The sequence below is a fragment of the Melozone crissalis genome, unplaced genomic scaffold (genome assembly GCF_028551555.1).
Source record: "Melozone crissalis strain CALT ecotype California unplaced genomic scaffold, PUWL_Pcris_2 ptg000061l_1, whole genome shotgun sequence".
Lineage (NCBI taxonomy): Eukaryota > Metazoa > Chordata > Aves > Passeriformes > Passerellidae > Melozone > Melozone crissalis.
In genome coordinates this window covers 9,708,124-9,733,755 of record NW_026535839.1, presented here as the reverse complement: position 1 = coordinate 9,733,755, position 25,632 = coordinate 9,708,124, and the positions used below count along the sequence as shown (strand labels likewise).

Below are 25,632 nucleotides of genomic sequence, written 5' to 3'. Positions count from 1 at the left end.
CAGTGTGGGTGTTTGAATCTTCCTGGGGCACAGGACTGTATCTCCACTGCGTCTTTCTCTGTGCCACCTGGGTGCTGAGTCCTCATTCCCTGGGAACATCTCTGGGCCACTCTGTCCTCTCCATTTTCCCCTTTTTTGCTCACTGACAGCAGACAGATCACACATAGAGGGAGGAGGTGCAGCAGTACAGTGAGTGCCTGTGGAACAGGGAGTTAATCCAGAGACCCCTGGGTATGAAACTGCCACAGGAGCCCATGAGGTTGGTGCCTCAGGACAGCAGCATCCTTGGGTACCACTCTAGGGCTCCGTTATTCCCACAGTACCTCCTGTTGCCCTGCCTTGTAACTCAGCAAATTCTTGATCAGCTTTAAGGGAAAGGCTGCTCTATATCAACTGTGTCAATCTCTGTTTCACATGGGTGGAAATGTCCTCACTCCCATTTGCAGCACAAGTGGCTGTTGGGTTCATCACTGCAGCTGTAGCATGTAGGGTGCTGTTTAGGGTGACTCACTGGGGTGCACTGCTCTGCCCCTTGGGGCATTTGGTTGGGACATAACACATTCTGGGAACACTGGATCAGGAGAGAACAGAAAAGCAGCAAAGGGTTGCTACTCTGATACGTTTTTTAAAATTCAGCTCCTTAAATGATGAGCAGAGCATGCCAAGAGCTGCTGGGTGTTGATCTCTGCTTTCCTGCCCCCTTAGCAGGCTCACAGAGATTTGGATTTTCCCTTGCAACAAGGATGGGTGGAATGAGCTGGAAAGGAGGGAGTCAGCTCTGCTGCCTGATGGAGGAGCACAGGTGGTGTCCTCAGGTGCTGGGGCCACCAGCAGCAATGGAGATCCAGAGAGCTGCTGGGTCACCCAAAAACATGCCCAGAGAGAGGGAGGGGAGAAGCTTGAGCTGCTGTAATCACAGGTAGGAGTGGAAATGTCTGGAACTGATCCATCAGTGAGCAGTGGGCCACTCCTTGGAAAGGCTGGGAATGATTCCTATCCCCTCACAGCAAATGTGTGCTGATCTGGGCTTGGACAGTACTTTCTTTTTCAGTCTGGCTAAAATACTCAGGACATGTTTAGAAAGACATTTATATAAAAATCTCTCTTCATGTTTCATTTCCAAGCTACCACACATGGATTTACTTGTGAATAATGGATGAGTCAGCAGGGTATAATGCTCATTACTCAGTGAGTATGCAGGGAGGTACTTGGAGCAGTGGCAAGGGCTGGGTGAATCCCAAATTCATCCTGTCCCTGGATGCTGGGCATTGTTGCCTGGAGCTGCCACACTGCTGATGCTGCAGAAGCTGAGACAAGGAATTCAGCTCATTTTCTCCTAATTTTTTAGTTCATTTCTGTTGAGGTAAACTAAGCCTGTGACATGTCATGGAGTACAAGCCAATGATGAAGTCTAATTTCTGCATCTTCTGCCTTCCCCTGCTGTTTGTGGAAGGGAGGTAACAAGTGACGTTGGACAGCCACAAACTTTTAAATGAGGATTACATTGCCTACAAAGAATGCAGGCAGGCAAGATTTGGTGGTGCAACTTTCCAAAGAAAAGCCTGTCAGCCAGTGCTAATGAGAGTATCTGGTCATTCACAACTGGATTAATCTTCTTTTCCCCCAGTGAAATGCTTGTTTAAGGCACCTGCTAAAAAGGGAGCCATACAATGAAAAGTCTGGGTGGTAAAATGTTTTTTAGAGCCCTGGGTTTGCTTCCCATTCTTCAGGTAATGTATAGAGCAAAGAAAAGGGTTCCATAACATGGGAAACCAGGAAAAGGAATAAGGAATTAGGATCTGGACAGTCTGAAATACCCAGCCTGCAGAATCTCGTGCTGCTGGTTGCATGGAAAAGAGTGATATTTGAATCAGAGAGACTGAATTTAGGAACAGAGCAGAATAAATTAATGTGGGGTCCTGGAGGATGATTATCCCTGCTCCCATGCCTGAGAACACCTGGGCTTGTCCTGTATCACAGGGAGGCACAGAGGGAGGGTGGTGAAGGATGAGCTTCTCCTTATGCTCAGAATACAGTTTACAACCCTAGCCAGACCAGAAAGACAACATGGCATGGAAATCAAAACACAGGCTCCTGTTTCTCTAATGGTGTACACAGGATACAGCGGGGCCTGCATGAGATTTTTTTTGTTTGTGGTCAAGAACTTTCTTTTTTCTAACGTCAGACACTTTGGGGCTGAGGGTTTCAAATGAAACAGGATTCAGCTCATGCAGAAGTTGCATGTTGGCAAATACAGTGCTGTGAGTTTAAACCCTGTGTGGTTTACCATGGAAAATACAGACATGGTGTTTTTCACCTGAACTTGGCTACACACAGACCAGAGACAGAGGAGACCGTGTAGCTGAAGCAGTGAAGAATTTCAGATGTGAAACCAAAATTAACTTCCTCACTGCGCACACAAATACAGATAGACACACACACCTGCCCAGGCTGCTGTAGGGTGATGTCCTGGTGCCATTTTGGCTTGCAGAGCAGTCAGGTTGCAGTGAGCTGCTGTGTGTGTGTCAGCAGGGGCTGAGCAGAGCTCCAGCCCCCCGAGCCATGGAAGGAAGATTATTGCTGGGAAGGACACTGGGCTGGGAGGGAGTCAGCCCTCATGGACGTGACCTCAGCAATATTCCATGCATACCTGGACACATGTTCAGCATCTGTTTAGCCCTCAGGATGCAGGCACTGGCACAGGCTGTCCAGAGAAGCTGTGGCTGTTTCATCCCTGGAAGTGTTCAAGGCCAGGTTGGATGGGGCTTGGAGTAACCTGGGATGGGGGAAGGTGTCCCCTAGACTGGTCAAGGACTGGTTGAGCTTTAAGGTCTCTTCCAACCCAAATCTTTCTAGGATTCTACAAATCTTTGTAAGCACGTTCAAGTCTTTCTTTTATTTGTAAGTGCATTAAAATCTTCCTTGCTTTTGCTCATAGAAGACCCATGTGTTTCAGCATCTGTTATGGATGACACATCTTCCCAGCTTGGAGGTGGCAGGGCATGGCCCTTCGCTGGAGCTGAGCGAGACAGGAAGGATTACTTGTGCACAGAACTCATTGAGGCTGGGCCTGCTCTGCTTACAAGCAGGCTGAGGATTAAGATGCAAGTAGCAACACCCAAAAATACAAAGAGGCTCGGGAGTCCTTTCATGCCTTGTTTCTTGGCAGCACAGTTACAGCTGCTGCCTGTTTTCCAGTGACTCGTGCCTGTGAAAGGAAAGCCAGGATGTGAATCTTCATGGGTTTATTTGTTTGCTGCCCAGTAAGTCAGGGGGGAAAGTATCGTACATCACATTTATAATGCATCATCTGCAATGGATCATTTCCACCTTTGGACTGGGGTAAAAAAGAGACCTCCCACTACAGATCAATGCTAAGGACCCTTGTATGTGTTTATCATCATGAATTAATGGGGTGGGTGAGGGAACTCCCTCCCACATCCCTAATTCCTTTTACTTTTGATTTCTCCTGCAGTGTTGAAGGTTTACAGTCTGTAACACAAAACATGTGGGTTTCACAGGTCAGTCAGCCTGCCCTGGAGGAAACAGATTTTGGGTGTAGTTTCTCATTGTCATTTACTCCTCGTATTCTTCATTAGCACTAAGGCACAGAATGAACTGGCTGCAGAACACCAGCTGGGAAGGGAAAGCCAGGATTTATCATCTTTCCCATGGTGACAATTTTGTGAGGATTTGGCTTAAATGTACAGTTTAGAAAAAAAGTGAGATCTGGTTTTTGAGTTGGAGCAGGATATGTGTTAAGAGTGAAGGTTTGGGCTGGTGGAGACCAAAAGCTGGCAGTGAGCCTGGGTACAAGGACAGAGCAATGACCTGCATGGGGGTTAGGGCTGTTGGGAGACACTGGAGAGGAAGGGAAAATTTTAGGACTAAGATTTGGCTGAGAAAACCCTGAGACAGTGTAGCTGCTTAGGCGCTCATGATCTGGACAAGACTGGCACTTACCAACTGAGCTGTACCTACTGCCTTGAGCCTTGGCCATCAGTGCCTTGCTGGCTGTGCTTGGAAGCATGGCCCAGGGGCACTCAGCAGTTCTCATGTTGTTTTAGTGATGCCTGTAGTACAATCTCAGTGGTTTCTCCTGGTTCAGGCCCTAACCCTACGTTCAATGTCAGCCCAGCCCTAGAAACCTCTCCCAGTTCCCAGGCTAAATGAAATGGCTGCAGATGTGGCAGCAGAGCCCACCATATAATCTGCTGGATTCAAACTCTAACCCTGACCTCAACCTCAGCCTATTCACTGCTCCAGTGACTCCTGGTGACCCCAGATTTCACAGGATTCACTCACCATGAACTTTCCATTTTGGTGCTGTTTCCCCCAAATCCCTTTATTATCCTAGCCCGTCCGTGTATTTTGGACCTTCCAAAGTCACACAGCCTGCACCAGTTCCAGAAAAAAATTAGCTCCAAGAGATAATTTTTTTCTGGAACTGGTGCAGACTGTTCTCTCCCCATACTTTGCTCATCTGCCTCCACTGAATCTTCTCATGACCCAAATTTGTCTGTTCTTCCTGACCTGACTTATGATCCTAACACCTCCTTCAGCCTCAGTGCCATTGTTCTCCCCTTGCCTAATACTAATCCTACTAATCCTAACCAAAACTCTCACCCAAGTCATAAAGATGGAATCTATATACAACCTGCCTTAGATCCAGGTGGACCTGCTGGAATACTTTTTTTGGGTAGAAACTACACTGAGATCCAGAGTCCCATCAGCTGGGACTGGGGTTGAGGCCAAGGTTAATATTGTTCCCCAAATGAACTTTAGGATTTAGTTTGGGCTCATGTTTCACAGGAGCCATGAGCTAGGAAAAAATGGGAAAGTGATGGCACTTTCAGTGTCATATCTCCAGTCCCTCGTGCTGGTTTCACAAGTGAGCGGGTCAGGAGTGTCCTGTCCCAGATTTCCCTGCTGGCTCTCACAGGGGTAAAACAAGCACAGGTACCGTAGGTGCATGGTGTGACAGAAGTCTTCCTTGGAAAAATCAGACTTCAAGGAAGAGTATCTGATGTCATCACTCAGAGATGACTGGGCTGGAACAGTTTCTTCAGTTCACCTGTAAATAAAATGTTAAATATAATGTTTGACATTTTATTTAACAGCAGCTCCTTGCACAGTGGTGCAAGGATCTATTTCTAAGGAAATTCTTCTGAATTCCAGAAGAGATCAAGATACTTTGACTGAGAAGGGACTGTATCCAATAATAACTCTCAAGTTCACAAATAAGTCTTTGATCTCTTCTGTTTCATGACTCCACATTGCTTTTGAAAGACAGCTGAAACTTCAACCCCCACAGTAAAATTCAGCTTTTATTTGTTTTATCCTGTTTACAACAAACACAGGCAGGTGGCAGGTCCTGGTGGTGTGATGAGTGTGAGGAAATGACCTTCCCTTCATTGCAGCTCAGTGACAAAGGAGAGAAAGAGGAATAGAGAATAGAATAGAATAGAATAGAATAGAATAGAATAGAATAGAATAGAATAGAAATTTCAGTTGGGAGGAATATGACAGCTACTCCTGTTTTACATATAACAAGAGGGCTTGGGATTTATGTGATCAGCAGTTCAAAAGCTTTCAGAAGAGAAGTTCCAGGCTGTTTGCATGCTTGCTCACAACTGAATGCAAAGCAGCTTGAGGCCAAAGTCCACCCCAAATGCATCCCCCTGTGTTGCAGACCACCCCTGCCAAAGCTGTGTGAGGATGAGCTGCTCCATTGCAGCCCCGTGTTGAGTGACAGTCACCCGGTGGCACGGGGACAGCTGGCCATCTGTGCACCTCTCCAGGGAGGAGCACACAGCTGTGAGCACATCTTTTCTCATTTGATGCATCACATGTGAAAGGAGGAGGCTGGAATTCCAAGCTGGCCCCACTGTGCCTGTGGCCACAGGGAAGCAAAGCCGCATACCCCAAAGTTAGTTCAGTGAAGCAGTCACAGGTTTTTCTGTTGATTTTCATTCAGGCTTCCAAAGGTACTTTTTCTTTTCTCTGTGTTTTATAAAGCGCTGCATGCACCTACTTTCAGCTATAAATAAGAAATAATCATGTGCACTTAACACTTATTAAAATTCTTTTTAAATTTATATGCAAACGAGGAGCAGCCACAGGCTGCTGGCAGGTTGCCGATAAAGCCCTTTGTTCTGCAAGGATTCTACACCACTGATGAGGCAGATAAATTTGTCTTCAGTGCCATACTCTTGTCTTTGCTCTGAATCTTTTTTATAACTACTGGAAGGTGTAGGTTGAGAAATGCTGGTTTGATTAGCTGGGCTTGTGGTTGGTCCCTTTTCATGCCAAAATCATTTAAGTGTTCCAGACATGGCATACACCCATGGAATCTACAAATATATCTCTCCCCAGTGCGTCATAATTCCTGGGGTAGTAAGTGATGAATCATCAGGATCTAATGTGAAGATAAGCTAATTAGCATTAATCAGAGCTCCTGCCCGAGGTGGGAAAATGCTAGGTGAGCAGTCTGTTAGCTGCCATCTGACTTATTTAATTATTTTATTTTCATTTCTTTCAATTTTACAAATCAGACTCTTCAAAGCTTTTAAGCTCATAGACTGGTACTCTTTGGTGACATGAAAAATTTAGCAGCCTTTTCATGTCCCTCAGTCTCCATCCTGCCCTGATCCCACCCATCATCTCACTTCTTGCATTGCCTGGAAGCCCTCAGACTGTGGCTGGGTTGTGCTGTGGCTTGGGATGGCTGCTGGGCTTGGAGGTTTCTCCCTGCAAGGAATCTGCCTGTAGCCCCCTCCTGCTAAAATCATTAAGGGACTATCTCCAGAATTCAAATTAACTCTCACCTTGTTTCAATATGACAGAATAGAGATCCCATCAGGTGTAAGTGGTGATGAGAAGTAGTTCCCTTATGTAAAGTAGTTGTGGTATCAGGCTATGCTCTCTTCTTTCTACTCAGGGCAATAACTTTTTCTTTGAAATCTTTAAAATTATTTTGCAGCATTTCTCTTCTAGTAATGTGCCTTCTAAGAAATCCCAAGCAGCAGAGATGACGGTAAATACTTCCCAATGTGCCCTTACCCTGGCTGGGGCAGGGCTGTTGTAATCAGAGTTCAAGTCTATGGTGCAGGAGCACAAGGAGTTCAGTCTCAGCAGAAAGATGAGTGCTGGCACATTTGTTTATGGCAAATTCTTTTACCTATTGGCATCTGCAGCATGCTTCTGGATTTTGAAATGCATTGGCTTTGGTGGTGAGTCTCCTCACACCTCAAGTTTGGTAGTAGGAATCCCATTACAAAGGGAACTAGGATTCTGAATTATCCATTAGCATAAAGATAAATAGCTTTCAAGGAGACTCATGAGGAATTATTTTAAAGATGCTTATTATTTTAAAGGGCACCCAATGAGCAGCATGGCACCTCAGGGCACCTGGGACTGTCCTGCAGCCCTGATAGCCCACAGTCCATCATGGTCATAGAACACAAAATGGTTTGGGTAGCAAGGGATCTTAAAAATCATCTCATTTCAGCTCTCCTGCCATGGGCAGAAACACCTTCCACTAGACCAGCTTGCTCCAAGCCCCGTCCCACCTGGCATTGGCATGATGTGGCACAGCCTCTCCTCCATGGAACAGCTTGTGGGCTCCATGGGAGACAGCATCCAGCAGTGACAGCCCTGCTGGGATGTGGGGAGTGTGTGCCAGCCCACCCCCAGGGCACAGAAAAGGAAAATATTTGCCAGTTTGTGGGCTCAGAGTCCTGCAGTACTGCAGTCGTGTGGTCCTTTGCTGCAGTGGCCAATGCCTTTCTTTGCCACCCAGACAGAACTGAGGTTATCTTCTTTCCTTGAAACTGCTGGAGATCTGCCATGGGAAATGCCTTTCTTTGATCTGGATTTTGCCATGATCCTGTAACTTATAATTACACAAACTCTTCCATTCCAGTGAAATCCACCTCTTCCTTTTGTACCCTTGTCACATGGGATTTTTGGAGAAACCACTGAGACTTGCAGAGCAGCTCCATGGGCTGCTGAGGTGGGTTTTACCTCTTGAGTTTGCTCAGATGTAGCAGAATTACTCCTTTTCACCTAAATACTGTTCCATAGCTCTGTACTGAGTTGGAGGAAAAAATTCCAAAAGTGCAGGAGCACATAGCTGCTTCTTTTATTATGGTGAATAAAGTCACCTAGGCCAGCTGAGAAGGTTTGTAGCCACCAGCAGATGTCATTGCAGCCAGCACAGCATGGTACATGTCAGGTGAGAACAGAGGCACTGCAGGTATTCAAATAATACCCAGCGGAGAATGAAAATAAGAAAATAAATCATGTAATTGCTGATTGCTAGGTAGCTCATTCTTAGATCTCTGGTAGCTCATTTGTAGTAGATAGACGTGAGGAATTAAATCCCACACTACAATTTGTTTTCTGCTGAATAATTAAGATTTATTAGTCCCAAGCACAAATTATAGTAATTTAAAATACTAATACTTTTTTTTTTAAATGGAACATGCATGTGGATTTTGTTTAGTGGGAGTAGTTGGGTCCTGATAACCTAACGAGCCTGAGGATTAATGAGAAGGGCTGGTGAGGGGCTGGTCCACCCCATACTCCAGTGCTGCCTCCCATGCTGGGCTCTCTGAGGAGAGGTTGAAACTGGGTGAGCTTTGAGGTCCCTTCCCACCCAAACCATCCCAAGATCCTTTGATTTTGTGATTCCTTGGTGCAGGAGAGCCTTGGCATGCATGTCTGGGCACGTGTTTGCCTGGATATTCGTGTGTGTGCACGTATTTATGTCCTTGCTAACCTAAGTTTTTAATGCTCACAGGTTTCTGTGCTAGTGGCTACAGGGTGGCAGACAATACTCCTCTTTAAATCAGTGGCAAAATTTGCTGTCATAAAGACAAAATAATGAAAAATTCTCATTAGCCTCTGTATCTGAGTAATTTCCCCACTCCCCTTCTTTCTCTGGGGTCAGCCAGCAAACAGGTAGAGAAAATGCCTGAGCTGCCTGTAAGACCTTGGTCAGTCACTGGTAGTTATTATTATGCCCTTGCATCAAATCTATAGAAATATTTTATGTAAAATTTACTGTTACATGCAATATTTACTGTTTGCTTGGTGAAGACCACAAGCAGAACTGAGTCTGCTGAGTTCCATCTTTTTCAGATTCAGGAGATAACAATTCTCTACCCTAAAATACACTTCACAGTTAAGAAATGCAGTTTCTGTTAAACTACTGATCCAAATATAGCCTTGTACACATAAAAGACAGTCAAGCCAAGGCAGATGGATGTGATGATAAGAGAGATGGACTAAAGGCAGGGTTTTATGGCTGGTATCCTCGCAACACAATGAACAAGTATTTATCTTGTGGGAAGCTCTGGCTCTTCATACTTCTATGGTCTGTGGGAAACTCTGGCTTTTCTACAGTCACTGGTGAGGCTGCACCTCAGATTCTGTTTTGTGTTGAGTTTGGGGCCTTCACTCCAAGACAGACATTGAGATGCTGGAGAGTTTGCAGAAAAGGGCGGTGGAGTGGGGAAGGGTCCAGAGCACAAGTGTGATGAGGAGAGGGGCTAGGGGACTGATCCTGGACAAAAGGAGGCACCTTCTTGCTTTCTACAGCTCCCTGACAGGCGGGTGGAGCCAGGTAGGGATCCATCTCTTCTCCCAATAAACAAGTGATAGGACAGGAGGAAGCAGCCTCAAGTTGTGGAAGGGAAAGTTATATTTAATATTGGGAAAAAATATTCACCAAAATGGTTCTCAAGCCCTGGAAGAGGCTGCCCAAGGCACTCAGGGTGGAGCCACCATCCCTGGAGGGATTTAACAAACATGTAAATGTAGCACTTGGGGACATGGTTTAGTGGTGGCCTTGGCAGTGCTGGGTTAACATTTGGACTAGATGATCTTAGGAGGCTTTTCCAGCCTAAACGATTCTGTGATTCAAGACCCGAATGAACACCTGCCAGCAGTGGAGATAATGTTGTGTTCTTGGCCTTAGATGAGATAAATCAGTGGGGAAACTTGACTTTGGCACAGGCTGTATCTTACTTTCAGTTCCATGGCTCTAAATTGTTAATCTTTTGCTAAAAGTGTTTGGAGGTGCCCCAAACACTTCAGCTGGGGACACACAGAGTCATCTGTTCTGAGATGGTGTTTCCTTATGAATCCCATCAGCTGGGTCTCAGCTCAGCTTGGGGATTTATTTCTTCAGAAAGTCCCAAGTTGCTTTATGTCCTGAAATAGCAGAGAGAGCCAGCCAGAGAATTAAAGGGAAGATGTTATGTTAAGCATGTGTTTTAAGAAGAAATTTCTTTATCTGTGTAGCACCTCACTTAAAACTGAGAGTTATAAAAAAGTGTAATTCTCTGTAATGCATAGGATTTTTACCTTTTGATTTCTAAGGAGCTTAGATGATGGCCAGAAGATAGATGGGCTTATTTTTTAATTGCAAACTTCACTGGGAAGAATGTAAATCCTAACTCAATGGCAATAGTGTTTTAATTGTTTTTTTTCAGCAAATGTACAATCCATGGGTAATGAAAAGAACTTTTACTATAAAAAATGCACTACTAATGTAGGAAGGATTTAATCATATGACAGTGTCCTGAAGCAAGGACTCTTCTGCCTGTGTATCATTGTCCTGGTGGCAAGAAAAGTTTTTTATTCCCAGATTCTTTCAAAAGCAGATGTGGGACACATGGACTTCCTGCTCAAGCTCTAAATAATACCTAAGCTTAAAAGTGTCACTATGGGCATGTGGAGGTTGTATGCATACCGGTGTGGTAGATGGTTTAGGTTTTTTTAGTATAATCAATGTTCTCTGTGATCTCTGTTCCATCGTTCAGCAAATACAGCTGTCAGTTACTGTAATAGATCAGAGACCATGACAAGTTTTAAAAAAAAAAAATCTGTGTTACAAAATGACCTGCAGTTAAATAGCTGATCTCTGGTGCTGGGTTGAGTTAGTCAATTATCTGGTTGGGAAAAAATCTATGCCAGAAGCTTCATGTTGTCATCCATTCTTCCTTCTTGAATTTTTTTTCTTCTTTTCATCTAGATGGGTGCAAATACCGGGGCAGTTGTGGATCTGTTTGCATTTCATGGAAACAGCTGGTGTTTTGGTGGCACTGTGGTGGCATCACTGGGGGCTGCTGGTGCAGACAGACCTGGCACCTATGACGTACTGGGATGTGCTGGGACACAGCAGCTGCTTGCATATCAGCCACCCTGGTCCCTGCCTCCCATGGGACTGACTCCATACACACCCTTCTGTTTGCTCAGTTCTGCTTTGTTTAACTTTTCTGGAAAATCTTTTCCATGGAGCGCCGTGTCGCGGCTGACCTCAGGGCAGGGCGAGCTCCCGGGGCAGGCTGTGTTGGAAAACAAGTCTGACCTCAGCCAGCAGAGTTGGTAGTTTAACATTTCTGCCCTTCTCCACCTCTGTGCAATGGTGATAGCTCACTCTGGGGTGATGGGAGCAGACACTTCCCTGGGGCTGCTCTCCCCAGTCAGGGTCAGGACACCAGGACCCTCTCTGTGGTCAGCCAGGGGGACAGCCCAGCAGATTTCTCTTGCAAATGTCACCAGAGATGAGAATCAGAGCATGAAAATGCAAAGGTTTGGGATGAATATGGCTTATATCTGGGTCTTCTGCCTCCTGGGAAGGTGAGTGCATCCACCAGCACTCTGTCATGCACTGAAACCTCTCCCAGCAAAACTGTGGTGAAGTTTGGTGCAGCCTATGAAGAGTTGTGGATTTTCTGAGAAAAGTAAATAATGGGGCTTAAAATTCCTGGCCCAGTGCAGTCCTGGAGCAGGTGATAAGGTCCCCAGGAAGAACTGCATCATTAGAACCCTACCAAGCCCTCACAGGTTTGCTCCTGTTGCTGCGTGTATTCCCATGAACCCCAAAGTCAAAGCAAAACCAAGCTGAAAGAGAAAAGTTTCATCAATTATTTTTCTCATCAAAACCATATGAAATTTTGACTTCCTTATTTTTTTGATGTGAAGTCTTTCATCAGTCCTGCCTTCTGAAAGGATGATTAGCCAGTGTTAAAATGAAATCCAAGACTGGGAACATTTTGGGTGGTCTCTGGTTCTGAAGTGACAATTTTTCACATCTGACCTAACCAGGTTATCCCTGGGCCATTGCTGACAGTCACTTTCATAACACCATAGCCAATAACTGATGGGAACTCTTGGTAAAAATATGTTGAGAAGCCAGCCTAGCCATAGCAGGATTCATTTATTATTTTTATTTTAGCATAAAAAACAAAGTTTGCTGCATTTATTAGTAGGCCAGGTCATTATGGCACCTCCTACTGTATTTGGCTGTAGCTGGAAAATGAGACTTTCATCCAGGCCCTGCAGTTTGGAAACCAGCTCTCTCCAAGCTGCTTTCCATACTGAGACACAAAGATGAAAATAATCTCATGACCATCCACTCCTGTAGTAAAATCTTGTGCAATTAAATCTATGAATCTCAATACCTGAAAAACAGGATTTGATGACACATGACAAGAGCTGAGTTAAAATATGTATGACTTAGTACCAGCACAGTGGGTAATCTTTATCATCACGAGTGTGGAGAAGATGAAATCAAGGCATGGGGTGGGGATGCACAGCACCAGAGTTACCTCATATATTCCCACCCCCCACCCGAACTTCAGTTCTGAAAATGAGCCCCAGAAGTATTCCTGAATAGAGAATTTTTTTATTTTAATGGGAAAAGATCTGTAAGGACACTTTGTATGGAGTCAGGGGTTCCTGTGGTGCTTAGTGCATCACATCTCTCCTGGTTTGCTAACTCATTACCTGGCTTGTTGTGAGCAATTAGGAGATTGAGGCAGCAAAGCTGTATGTTCCCCTTCAGTCTGAGTCCAGCTCACAGGGTCGGACCTCTCCATCCTAAATTTCATCCAGGAGCCTCTTCCCCATGCTGCTGAGGCTACCAGGATTAGCTGTCGAGCATTTAAACTGCTCCTTGTTTTACATCTCATAGGAGGTAACATTTAAGGAACTTCTAGAAGTCAAGTGGCAGGACAAGATTAATTAAGATTCCTTTCTAATCCTAATTACAATGATATTTGCTTCCCACGATAGGAGTTGTTCATTATCATATGTATAAGTTTGTTTCTTTAGTCTGTCTGCTTCCCTCTCCCTGACAAAAAAAAAGGTTAAATAATATTTAATATGTTTTTGCAGTCATTAAAAAAAATCAACTCTTTTTAATCTGGTAAAAACATCAGATGGGCAGAGGAGAAACCCATTCAATTCCCTATTAATTTCCCTTGCTCTCTAATTATATGCAAATCCACCAAGCCCAGGTTTTAATTCAGCTGCTCGCATTAAGAGATCAGAGAAAGATTCAAAATGGGAAAGCAGAGTTTGACGTGTCATCGGGGGCTCGTACGAATTTGACTGGAAGATAAATTCCACATTTTAATTAAAATGTTTATTCCGCTCTGCACAATAATGCTTGCTTGCTTTCAGAGGAAAAAAAGGGTATTAAGCATTAAAGGAACTAATTCCTCCTATCGAGAAAATTAGGATTTCTCCCAGGCAGACACAGGGTATCATCCAGGATTAGCGGCTGTAGCATTCTTTGTAAACATGTCACCCTTGAAAGTGAGCAACAAGGAAAGCTGCTATCGCCTCGCTGCTGCAGGGTGTCCACAGAGCATCCCTTTGGCTCCAGAGGGGGATTATCTTCCCTCCATGGCCCCCACGGAACCATTTATCTGAAAACTGGGAGCTAAATGTGAGTCAGATTAGGATAATGTGGGGGTGGCAGCGGGCAGCTCGCCTCTCTCCGTGCCAGCGTCACCAGGGGGGTTTGGGGTCCCTGTGGGGAGGGATGGTTGGCAGCACCAGTGCTGGGGAGGGACTGACATCTGTCCCCACACTGGGCTGGAATGATGCTCTAGAGGGACAGACCCTGGGGAAGGCTCAGAGCAGCCATGGTTCATTCCTTCCTGGCCGTCCATGTTGGAAATGAGCTTGACATTTGTATAAATTTAGAGATTTCACCAGAGTAGAGAAATGCGCACTCAAGGAGGATGATAATCTTACATATTGTCATCCCTGGTTGTTTTGACTTGTCTGTTACTGGGTTGTGGCATGGGCTTGGACATGGCCACCTCTGATGTGGAAAAACACTTTCCTTTGGTGTCATCTCACACTGTGAGTGTGTGGCCTTTGCCATGGATGCCATGGGAGAAAGGTCCCTCTGGACAAGTCAGCAGCATTACAGTACCATTTTTGTTTTTATTTTTATTGTTACTTTTTATTCCTGTTATTACTGTTATTTTTTCACAGCCTTATCAGCAAATTGGGGATTTCAGACGGTGTGAGAAACTTGGGTCTGTTTCTTTCAGCCAGTGATGTTGTCAGATAATGAGAGCTTCCCTGAAGATGAGCTGTGAGACTAGCAGATTTAAAAAATGAGGAGAGGGAGAGGGAGAGGAAAAAGGTGAAAAGAAAATAGGGACTACAGTGCTTGCCAGGAAGGGATGACAACTGTCCCTTCCCAAGCCTATAGACAAGGGGCAAACATCCTGTGATAGGTCTCCTGGCACCAGCAGGATGTTGTCACCCATGGTGGCCTTGCATCCTGGCACTGCTGTGATGTGGAGGGGCAGGTTTCACCCCTCTGATGTTTGGTTAATCGAAACGTCTTAAATCACATCACTGTTTTTGAGGGATTGTGTTTTGTAAACTCCCCCACACTCTTTCAAGTACATGGGCTGGTTTTGTATTTGTTATAAATGGAAAGGAAAAACACAGCCAGCAGCCAGGACCCCTCTCCTCACGCCCAGGGATTCTGTAAGCAAACATTTGCCTCCAGAAAACTGCACAACACTGGCACCTGGAGGGTTCTTGTTGCTGGCAGATGGCCCCAGAAATCTTGCAGGTTTTTCCATCTGCTGCCGCAAGCACATCCCTGGAGAGGAGGGATCTTAGAATCACAGAATGGGTTGGGCTGGAAGGGACTTTAAAGGCCATCTCATTCCACCTCCACTGCCACGGGCTGCAAGCCCCATCCAACATGACCTGGAACATTTCTGGGATATGGGGCAGCCACAATTTCTCTGGGATACAGGTGCCAGTGCCTCACCACCCTCAGAGAGAATAATTTCTTCCCAATATCTAGGGATGTGACAGCCAAAGACTGCTCAGTTCAGATCCAGCAGCTGGGGCTGGGGTTTGCAAACAGCTTCTCAAAGCAGGAGAAAATCCTTGAAACGAGCAGCAACAGGGATCACAACACGGCTCTCACAGTGCAGACCATCAGTGTTTCACCAAACCTTTGCACCCTGAGGTTTGGCTGGCCCTGGTGTTGCCAGGCAGTGGAGAGTGACACCCCTGCTCCTTTGGGAAATGATGTCTCAAGCCTGCCCACAGGGCAAGCCTTGCCTCTGTGACACATTTTTGTTCTGCTTTCCTCCCTTGCCCTCTTGGACATTTTCCTGATTAATTCTGGGTACTGGACCAGCTGCTTGCCTTTGAGAAGTGGAGTGAAATAAAGGAGGTCAGATACTATCAGCCTCCACGGGTCAAAGGGAGCCTTTGCATTCACAGCCTCAAGCATTACCGGTAACTCCAGGGTTTGCAAGTTCTGATTCAAATTCTCAGAACCACAGGGCATGATGGGGACAGAGATTTTTTTTTTTTTCTGTGTAGCCCAGAACACCAGAGAGCCAATAACCAGGGATGGATGTTTCAGAACAAGCTGGGGGTTGATGCAGCCCCAGAATGAAATTGCTCTGTTTTTTGGGCAATTTTTGGGCAATAGCAGGGGTTTGGTGCTGCAGTGCAGCCTCTGGGTTATATTGCCCCAGCATTTTGGTTCCATGAAGCCAAATGGCACCTCTGCCTTTTGTGGCTCTGCCACACTGGGACTGGAGGGGTGTTGCTATTCCCTCCTGAGCAGATGCTTTGAACATCACAGCAGGAGCATTTCCCAAGCAAGGCAAGAATTGCATGGGGACATTTTCTGCAGGTTTGAGGAGGCATCTGAAGTGGGGTGACTGTTCTGCTGAGTGAAAGTGTAAACATTGTGTAGTGATGTCTAAATTTCATTTTTTTGAGGCTTCCACCTCTCTGGTATGTGGTGTAGCTGCCTCCACACTTGTCCTCTGTCACCCTAAGAGAGCAACCTCTGAGAGGGACTTTTCATCTTTATTTTTCCATGCCTTTTTTAATTTTTAAATTTTCAGGAAGAACCACCTACATCTTTCTCTTAGAAGATAAATACTTGAGAAGTGAAACAGCTCTTCCTGTGCCCGTAAATGGTGAAAAACTCAGCTTATTTCCCCTGCAGAGTTTGACTGAAAAATAATAACCATTATTGCTTAAAACCAGAAACCAGCAGCAGCACTGAGAAATTTTGGAAGGTTTTAAAGTTCTTTCCCTGTATTTCCCCCATTGCTGTAAGTGTTCAAGGGCAGGTTGGATGGGGCCCTGAGCAGCATGGGCTAGTGGGTGGTGTCTATTTGCCTGTGGCAGGGAGTTGTAACTGTATTATCTTTAAGGTCCTTTCCAAGCCAAACTGTTCTGTGATTCTGTGATTTGTCCCCAACCTGTCTGAAACTTGGTCACCCCTCTGAGAGCTGGGACACAGAAGGTGTGAAATGCCAGGGAAGTTGTTCTCTGATGCACATCCCACTCACAAGGGAATCAGGATCAAGGGAGATGAGTTTGGCCACTGAGACAAGCACATCCCCTGGAATGTGCAAAGATGATCAGGGCAACGCAGGTGCCTCATCAGCATTTACAAAGCAGAGCTGGATTTTAAAGAACCTGAAAGAAATCAGGGAGAAAGGGAGGAATTGAGAGAATTAATGCTCCATCAACCACAAAACGTAGAGTGCAGGTGTAAAAACCAGAGCGAGGGCAATGTTTGCATGAAAACCTGAGCCAAGACAACATTTGCCTGTATGTGTGATATGTCTCTTAAACCAACCAGCTCCTTGTTGCAATTCATATGCAGAATTGATGCATGAATTAATAACTGGGAATTATTCCTTTCCCCTCCATCTGACTGCTGCTCATAAGCATGTCAGGGCCAGCCAGAGGTGGGGTGCACACAGCGGTGGGACTCTTCTGGTCTTGGGGGTGAGGTCTCTGGAGGAACCCTTGGTTGTGCTGAGGATAAGAACCACATTCATCTCTCTGTGCCACAGCCAAGCTGGTTGATCTGGTCAGTGGCCAGGAAGATGCTGCTGCTGCTGCTGCAGCCAAAATGTGTCACTGCTGGAGGGGTGCAGGGCTGGGTGAGGGCAGTGCCTGAGCATGGGTGGCTTTAACTTTCCCTGTTTCCTCTGCGGCAGCGGGCTGGGGCGCTGGGACTGCAGCAAAAGTGAGAAAAGAGAAAAAAGTGTGCTGAGCTGAGAAATGAGTCAGTGCTGCCTTTGCCTGTGGGCTGTGGGGGCTCTGGGCCCGGCGCGTGCAGCCAGCGCCACAAAGGGCCTGCAGTGGGTCCTGAGGGGATCTCTGATCACAGCCAGCGCCACAAAGGGCCTGCAGTGGGTCCTGAGGGGATCTCTGATCACAGCCAGTGCCACAAAGGGCCTGCAGTGGGTCCTGAGGGGATCTCTGATCACAGCCAGCGCCACAAAGGGCCTGCAGTGGGTCCTGAGGGGATCCTTCATCACAGCCAGTGCCATTAACAGCCTGCAGTGGGTCCTGAGGGGATCTCTGATCACAGCCAGCGCCACAAACAGCCTGCAGTGGGTCCTGAGGGGATCCTTCATCACAGCCAGTGCCATTAACAGCCTTCAGTGGGTCCTGAGGGGATCCTTCATCACAGCCAGTGCCATTAACAGCCTGCAGTGGGTCCTGAGGGGATCCTTCATCACAGCCAGTGCCATTAACAGCCTGCAGTGGGTCCTGAGGGGATCTCTGATCACAGCCAGCGCCACAAAGGGCCTGCAGTGGGTCCTGAGGGGATCCTTCATCACAGCCAGTGCCATTAACAGCCTGCAGTGGGTCCTGAGGGGATCCTTCATCACAGCCAGTGCTACAAACAGCCTGCAGTGGGTCCTGGGGGGGATCTGTGATCACAGCCAGCGTCACAAACTGGCTGTAGTGTGTCTTGAGGGGATCTTCCATCACAGCCAGTGCCACAAACAGCCTGCAGTGGGTCCTGAGGGATCTCTGATCACAGCCAGTGCCACAAACAGCCTGCAGTGGGTCCTGGGGGGATCTCTGATCATAGCCAGTGCCACAAAGGGCCTGCAGTGGGTCCTGAGGGATCTCTGATCACAGCCAGTGCCACAAAGGGCCTGCAGTGGGTCCTGGGGGGATCCTTCATCACAGCCAGTGCCACAAAGGGCCTGCAGTGGGTCCTGGGGGGATCTCTGATCACAGCCAGTGCCACAAACAGCCTGCAGTGGGTCCTGGGGGGATCTGTGATCACAGCCAGCGTCACAAACTGGCTGTAGTGTGTCTTGAGGGGATCTTCCATCACAGCCAGTGCCACAAATGGCTTGCAGTGTGTCCTGGAGGGGATTTCATTACAGCCAGTGCCACAAATGGCTTGCAGTGTGTCCTGGAGGGGATTTCATCACAGCATCTCCTGCTGTAGCACCACGGGGACACGAGGGGCCAAGGTGTCTGCTGACGGTCTGGGGCCCTGAGCCTGGAGGTGTTACCAGGACTTAGAATGTGCAGAGCTGGCTTTGAGTCATGGGCTCCGGGTCCCCAGTGCCCCAGGTGAGAGAGTTCCCCTGGAAGCCCTCCTGGCATCTGGTGCTGTGGGATGTGCCAAATAATGTCCTTAATCATCAGTCACAGGGTGGTTTGGGTTGGAAGGAACCTTAGAGATCATCCAGTTCTAACCCACCTGCCATGGGCAGAGACACCTTCCGCTGGACCAGGCTGCCCAGGGCCTCATCCAAGCTGGACTCATGTCCCTGATATATCTCTGATGATTTGCTAATTTGGGTTGAGTGGAGGATAAAGAGCAAAAGGCACAGTGCCCGTGGTCACAGGTAGCTTCCCCAGCAGCAGTGCACGCTTGGTGCAGCCTGCCTGACCTTATACCTCTTTCTGTGGCACGGTGACTAATTTTGCAGTGAAGAGGAATTAATTCCTCATTGAATCAGCAGCAGCAAACCTTGGTAGGTTTTGTTTTTCACAGCCAGCACATCGACTCATCTCACTCTCTCTGAGAAGTGATGTCAAAGCAAACACGGATGGGGCAACTCGGGGCTGGACTGCAGCCTGCAGCTCCTGTGCTGCACCCAGGCACCCACACAGGGCAAGGGAGCCCAGGGACCTGCTCAGAGCTCAGCCTGACATCTGAGCTGAGAACAGCCTTGGGGGACACCCCCAGCAGCCAGACACAGAGCTCAGCCAGTGACACACAGGTCTCTGGGACTGCCAAAACCCCCCTCTGCCATGGTGATGGTGGCCACCAGCATGGCACAGCTGCCAGCCCCATCTCCCTTCCCTTGGCCAGGCCCTTTGCTACACACAGGCCACTTCTGGGCTGGCCCACAGCTCTTCATTTCTCTGTCTTTGGGGCTGGCAACGTGGGAAAATTTGAAAGTGATGTGAGTAATTTCACTTGACTGCGGCTCGGCTCCCCAGCGAGGCTGGAAACCACAGCGCTCACCCTGGCCACCAGCTCCTGCTGCTCCTGCTGCTCCTGCTCCCTGCAGCCTGCTCCAGCCTTCCTCAGCACAGCCAGGGTCATGGGCCACCAGCTCCAAGGGTCACAAAGGGGTTGTGGGACCTTCCTCTCCCTGCAGGCTCCTCTGCACCCATGGATGGACAGTGGCTCCCCCAGTGCAGGGTTTTCCAGCAGTTTGAGCTCTTGGGATGTTGGCTGATGTTCTGGGAGCTGTGGTTTGTGCAAGGCAGGCAGCACTCTGGTATCCTCCTTGGGGAGCACAGCACCCCTTGAAGTCACATCCCCAAAGGAAATTTTACAGTATGAAATTTAACATTTTTCACTATTGGAAGGGGCAGTAGAGTTAAACTGCTTTATTTTAGTTCTGAATTGTTTTCTGCTAGAAAATTACTTAAAGTCATTCCCATCCATAAAAGCAGCAGTGGAGCCCAGCACTGGTGGGATGTTGGGATCCTCAGCAACCCCCAGGCAGTGTGGTGTGACCACCTCTGCTTTTAACAGCTGTGTTCAGTTGTAGCAAGGAATACTTCTCACAGGTTACAAAACATCCTCTTTTTTTTCCATTTGCTTCTTTTCCTAAACTGATCCAAGCAAAAAAAAAAAGAAAAAAAAATGTTTTTTTTTTCCTACAATATTTTCAGAGTTTAAAAGTCAAAGAGTTTTATCAGCCATGGAAATTTTTTAGTTTGATCATTTCACTCAAATTTTGAGTTTTGGCCTTCTATGCTACATTTTTTTAAGGTTAGCTTTAAAGTTTAACAGAAAAATTCTCCATCAAACCAGCAAAGTAAAACTACTCATTTTTAGCATGTCATGACTAAATAGATAAGTCTCTAAAACATTAATTAAAATACTTGCTAACACAAGGTGCTTTCCAGAAAATGTTTGATTATAATCTCATACCATTCTCTAGTGAAAATCCCACATTTTGATGAAAATCATTGATAGTTCTGATCAACCCAGCAGCATCCCAGCAGCTTGTATAACCCCACTGCTTCCTGTGGCCAGAGCATGTGTGATGGAGATTGGGAGCAAAGGCAAAGGATGTTGAGCCTGATCAGGCTCCTTGGAGCCCAAATACACTGAAACCCCAGTGGTGAGGGTGATCCTTCTATGCAATATCCACTGGGTTTGCATGTGCTCAGAGGACAGAGAGTTTTCTGTCTGGCCTTGAGATCCCATCACAATCACCCACCCAGGCTTGACTGGGGAGATCTAATTTTGCCTTGCCAACAGTTAATCTCTCTTCATAATTAAAGCTACTGTCTTTTCTCTTTGCTCCTCCAATTACCTCTGATTATTAAAGTCACATCTTGGCTTCAAGGAGGGATCTTCTTCCCTCATAGCATTGGGTTTTTCAGTCATTTTCAGGGAGGTTGGTGGGATGGTTGGTGCTGGGAGGGGGATGCACTGCAGCATCAGTGCCTGGCTCAGCACACAGAGGAGGAGGGGGCAGTGCTCACATGGGAGCTGAGCACTCAGCAGAGCTGCAATTTAGCAAATTTGAGAGAGGGGGAAAAGCCCTTCAGGCTTGCAAACCCCATCCTGCTGCTCCATCCCTTCTGGAAATGCCATTCTGCAGTTGCTGTAAATGTGTCTCCTCATTTCTGTACAAGGCCATGGCTGCACAGATCATTCCCCAACCTGTCCTCAAGGGGCTGTGCTGGAAGAGGTGAGGCAAAGCTGTCATTGGAGCCCCTTCAGGTCCCCCCATGGCTGCTGAAGGACAAGAGGTGACACATTGGTGTTGGGGCCATGATGTTTGGCACCAGCAGCGTTATTTTTGGTGGTTGGGTAGCGAGCAGCTCTGTCACTGCAGCTCTGGGCTGTGTTGAAACCCAAGAGACAAAATGAGATGCTTTACCAAACCACAGCACAGCCCCTGTGATGTCCTGAGCAGCAGCACCCACTGTCCTCCCAGGGGACCTTCTGAGGGAGCACCAAACCACTGCCCTGTGTCACTTCAGTCCTCCTGGGAGAAAACATTTACATCAGGGCAGCTTTATGGCATGAAACATCGTCAGTTGCTAAGTTCTGGCTTTGAAAAGCCTCTTCAATGTTCACATGCTGCAGCTGATTTGCAGGAACACAATCTAGACCTTGCAAAAAATGGGGAATTGATCCTGTTTCTCTGGCATGTGGATTTCTGTAAGCCAGGTATGGTTTCACAGTGCAGCTGGGGGAGACCAGGAGCTGCAGTCCTGGCCATGGGCCACAATCATTGGCAGCTGCAGTCTTTGAACCAGGATCAACATGGAGTTTTTCTCTATTTCTCCACATTTTTGTGCAGCATTTCCTTTTTCCCTTAATTTTGGGAGATGGGTTCTTGTAACAAACTCCCTAATGGAGGATGTGGATAGGGGGATAAATAGCCCCTTGCAGAAATTTTTGTCTCCTTGCTGGCCATCCTTCTCCACCAGATCTTTATGGCTTTAGAGAGTAGAGAAGTTTTTGAGTGAGGCAGGGGGAAATGTAGAAGGGTCATGGGGAATGCAGCTCTCCTTACTGGTGCAGCATGTTGTTTGCCATCTGAACTGATGGAAAAACTGAATAATTGAGCTGCAAGTCTTGTTGTACCACCAGGTTACCCCTGGACTGTTGAATCTCAGAATGGTTTGAGTGGGAAGGGACCTTAAAAATCAAACCTTCCAATCCCTTGTCTCCTGCCATTGCTCTGAAAGCTGTTCACAGTCATCAGTCAGCCAGGCTGGCTGCTGAATGGTGCTGTGCTTTGGATCAGGCATGAGGCAAATGGGAAAGAAAGATCTGCCCTACTTTGAACAGAAGAAATGCTTGAGTTGAGGTTTTCAAAACAGCTCAACACTGAGATTGTTCTGCTCCAGTGTCTTGTTAGAATGTACACGTAGAACTGCATATCCCTCATTTAGGCTTTGTGGCTCTTAAATAAGCTAAACCATAGCTAATTTTAGAAATATCACTGAAAAGCTCTTCTTCATCTCATTTCATGGCTGAGAATAGAAAGAGCTCAGAGCTCCAAACATGTGTTTAACTAAGCAGGAACCAGCCCAGTGCTGCTCTTGATGGGAAAACCACATAAGCCATAGCCCTGCTGCAGGACAGGAATGTGCCACACCAGTTTGTGCTGGGAAGGGGGATTACATTCCCAGTACCCCACTGTATGCAGTAAACCTACACCTGTTAAGCACCAGGAATTAGGATTTTCATTCATTCTCAAATGCAAACCTGCGTGCCTCTTGGTTTTTATTTGCATGAGCAAACCTTTGTGGGAAAGGCAGATGTAAAGCAGCGTCTCCATCGGTCTGTTTGCTTTTCCGCTTCATGGGTTTCCTCCTCAGAGCAGGGATGCAAAACACAGGACTTGCCCAGGGTTCTCAGTGCACTTGGAGCAGCCAGAATGGGTCTAGGATAGGTTGATCAGAGCCACTGTCTCTGTCTGTGCCTCCCTCACCAAAGCCAGCCAGAGCTTTGTGCTCATTCTGCCTGAGCAAATCATTACCAAAGTGGAAGGCACCAGTGAATTAAGTCCAGAGATCCTAAATGACTTGTCAAAAGTCACACAGCAAATCATCTGTAGACATCCCAATGAGACTGCTGAAAACTGGCTGGCATGTCCAGCTCCTAGCCCCTGGAGAGCTGTCTGTCCTGCTCCATTCCCAAACTGACCCTGTTCTGGAGTGCTGTTAGTCCTGGTTTCTTTTGTGGATTTATCTACCTAACATTCCACCACCAAGATGAAGTCAGTTTGGATTTAAAGGCAGCCATGGGCGAAACTGGGCATGTAGGAAACAGCACGAGACGCTCGAGGCGAGGAGGCTGCGTAGAAGGCAGAGTGTGTGTGTCTGTGTGTCTGTGTGTGCTCCTTGCTGCTGTGCAGCTCTTCCAAACAGGTTCCCCTCTCTCTTCTCCAACACATAGGAGGACTTCCTGTTGTGTTCACCAAAAAGGGCATTTTCCAAGGTGTTGGGCTCTGACAGCGTGCTGCATGTAACCAGGAGCAGCTACAAGAGGAGACAGATTTTTATTTGCTTACTTTTCCTGGATTTTTTGCATCTCCAGCATTACCTCAGCTCCCTCTGGTCCTTATCCAGCACTGGAGCTCAGTCCAACAGGGATTTCAGCCCAAGGGCTAACTGCTGACCATGTCCTGTTTTCAAAGACATTACCGTCGGTGTTTAATGGTGGCCTTGGCAGTGCTGGGTTAGTGGCTGGACTTGATCTCTATAAAGTCTTTTCCAGCCGAAATGATTCTGTGATCTTGTGTCTGTCCTTGAATGACAGCCCTGATTAAGAAAACCTAAACATGACTTCCAGAGTGAATATGAAGGATTCACTGTGAAAGTCCAGATTTAGACCCTGTGATAGTCCAGGACAGAGAACAAGAGCTTTGCATTGGGTAACTTGTAGTATTCATCCTGGAGTAAAAGATACTGGCAATGAATGGAAAAAAAAGTTCTGAACTCTGAAAACTTCAAGCTGGTTTGATCTGTTTTCCACTTATCCAAGAAATCATCTCCAGCTGTTTTCCCTGCTCAGTTTATGGATTAGGTTTTGGTGGTTTTTTTGCAGGATGCTGCAGTGTTTGTTTAGTAATTTGCTTAGTGTTTGTGTAGTGTTTTTAGCTATTCCCAGCCTTGCTGGCAACAGCAGGACTGCAGAGGGCACTGGCTGTCCTTGCAGGTGGATCCTGATGATTTCTGAGTCCTGTCCATGGTTGTGTCTTGCAGTCCAACAAAGTTCCCGTGGTGCAGCCATCGCACGGAGTGCACCCGCTCACCCCGCTCATCCCCTACAGCAACGAGCACTTCAGCCACGGCTCCCACTCCCCCCACCTGCCTGCTGACATCAACCAGAAACAAGGTAAGGCCACCACTGGGACCTCTCTGCTGGGAGGGGGCTCAGCTGGAGACCAGTGAGGCTGGCACCTTCCTGCTCCCAAATCAATGAGAAAAATCAGTACCTTTGGTCAGCTTAGCAGGAGAAGGTTATTTTTAATTTATTGGCAATGCTTTGTGATCTGGCCATGAGCAGTTTGATACCAAAAGTGCCAGCCCTGCTGATGGAGTGTGTTCAGTTCTCTGTACAAGCTGTCCTGCACCTTGAGATCACACCAGAGCCTGCACGATAATGCACAAGAGTCAACCAGAAAATGGAAAGTAATCTTTCCTTTGACTCATACCCAAACTGCTGTCAGGTTGTCATTTTGAGAAAATAAATGCTTGAAACAGGAAATATTTTGACTAAATGGGATTGGTGTCTGATAGTTGACTGGACTGTGACATGTGTGTCCCCGTAGCCACATGTTATGTGGTTGGCACCTGGTTTGGCTTTTTGTGTTCCTGTGTGAGCCCAGGCTGTGTCAATTGGCTCATGAGGCTACAGAGGAAAGTACAGTATGTTGAGGTTAAACCTTCGAAAATAAACTATAAATACAAGTATGTGTTGAGGAATTCACCCCAGTCCATCATTCCATCATTCTTCATGGGTTCCTGGCAAACTGAGTGTAAAATCAAACTTTTCTCAACCTTACCTTAGTGCAGAACATCTGTTCAGATTACCCAGTTTTTTACACAAACCTGGGCTTGATTTCATGGGAAAGCAAAAAAAACCTGACAGTTTTTTGTCAAGCTGCATTCAGGAAGGAGGACAGTGCCAAAACAGAGGCACAAAACCAATTGTTGTGATGAGGGCAAAAGCCTCCATCCAGGAGTGATCCAAACGGTCCCAGAGGCATCAGCTTCACCAAGTTAACATCACTGATAAAACAATGGGTTATTGAGGATGCTCTTGGCAGGAGGACCCTGGTCTGAACCTAGAGGCCACACTCTGGACTCATCAGGGATGCTGATGGTGGGGTTTAGGTCTGGTGTAAGGGATACCCAGGCACATCCTGGTTGTCTTCCAGGCAGCACACTGCTTGTCAGCCATCAGAGCATAATAAACTCAGCAGAAAAATAGAAAGAGTGAACAAAATGAACCTACTGAAAGCTCAGGTAATGAGTTGAGTCTGACGGAAAGTGTGCAGGAAGGTA

At 46.9% G+C, this 25,632-nt stretch overlaps 1 protein-coding gene across 3 annotated transcripts in view; it reads left to right on the top strand.

The window, feature by feature from the left end:
- Positions 1-25,632, top strand: part of TCF7 (transcription factor 7) — a 70,270-nt gene that overhangs the window by 26,555 nt on the left and 18,083 nt on the right. For all 3 annotated transcript variants that reach the window (XM_054288076.1, XM_054288075.1, XM_054288078.1), the window contains exon 4: positions 24,328-24,460. In XM_054288076.1, the coding sequence (XP_054144051.1) occupies positions 24,328-24,460 (133 nt within the window). The remainder of the gene's footprint in view (positions 1-24,327; positions 24,461-25,632) is intronic.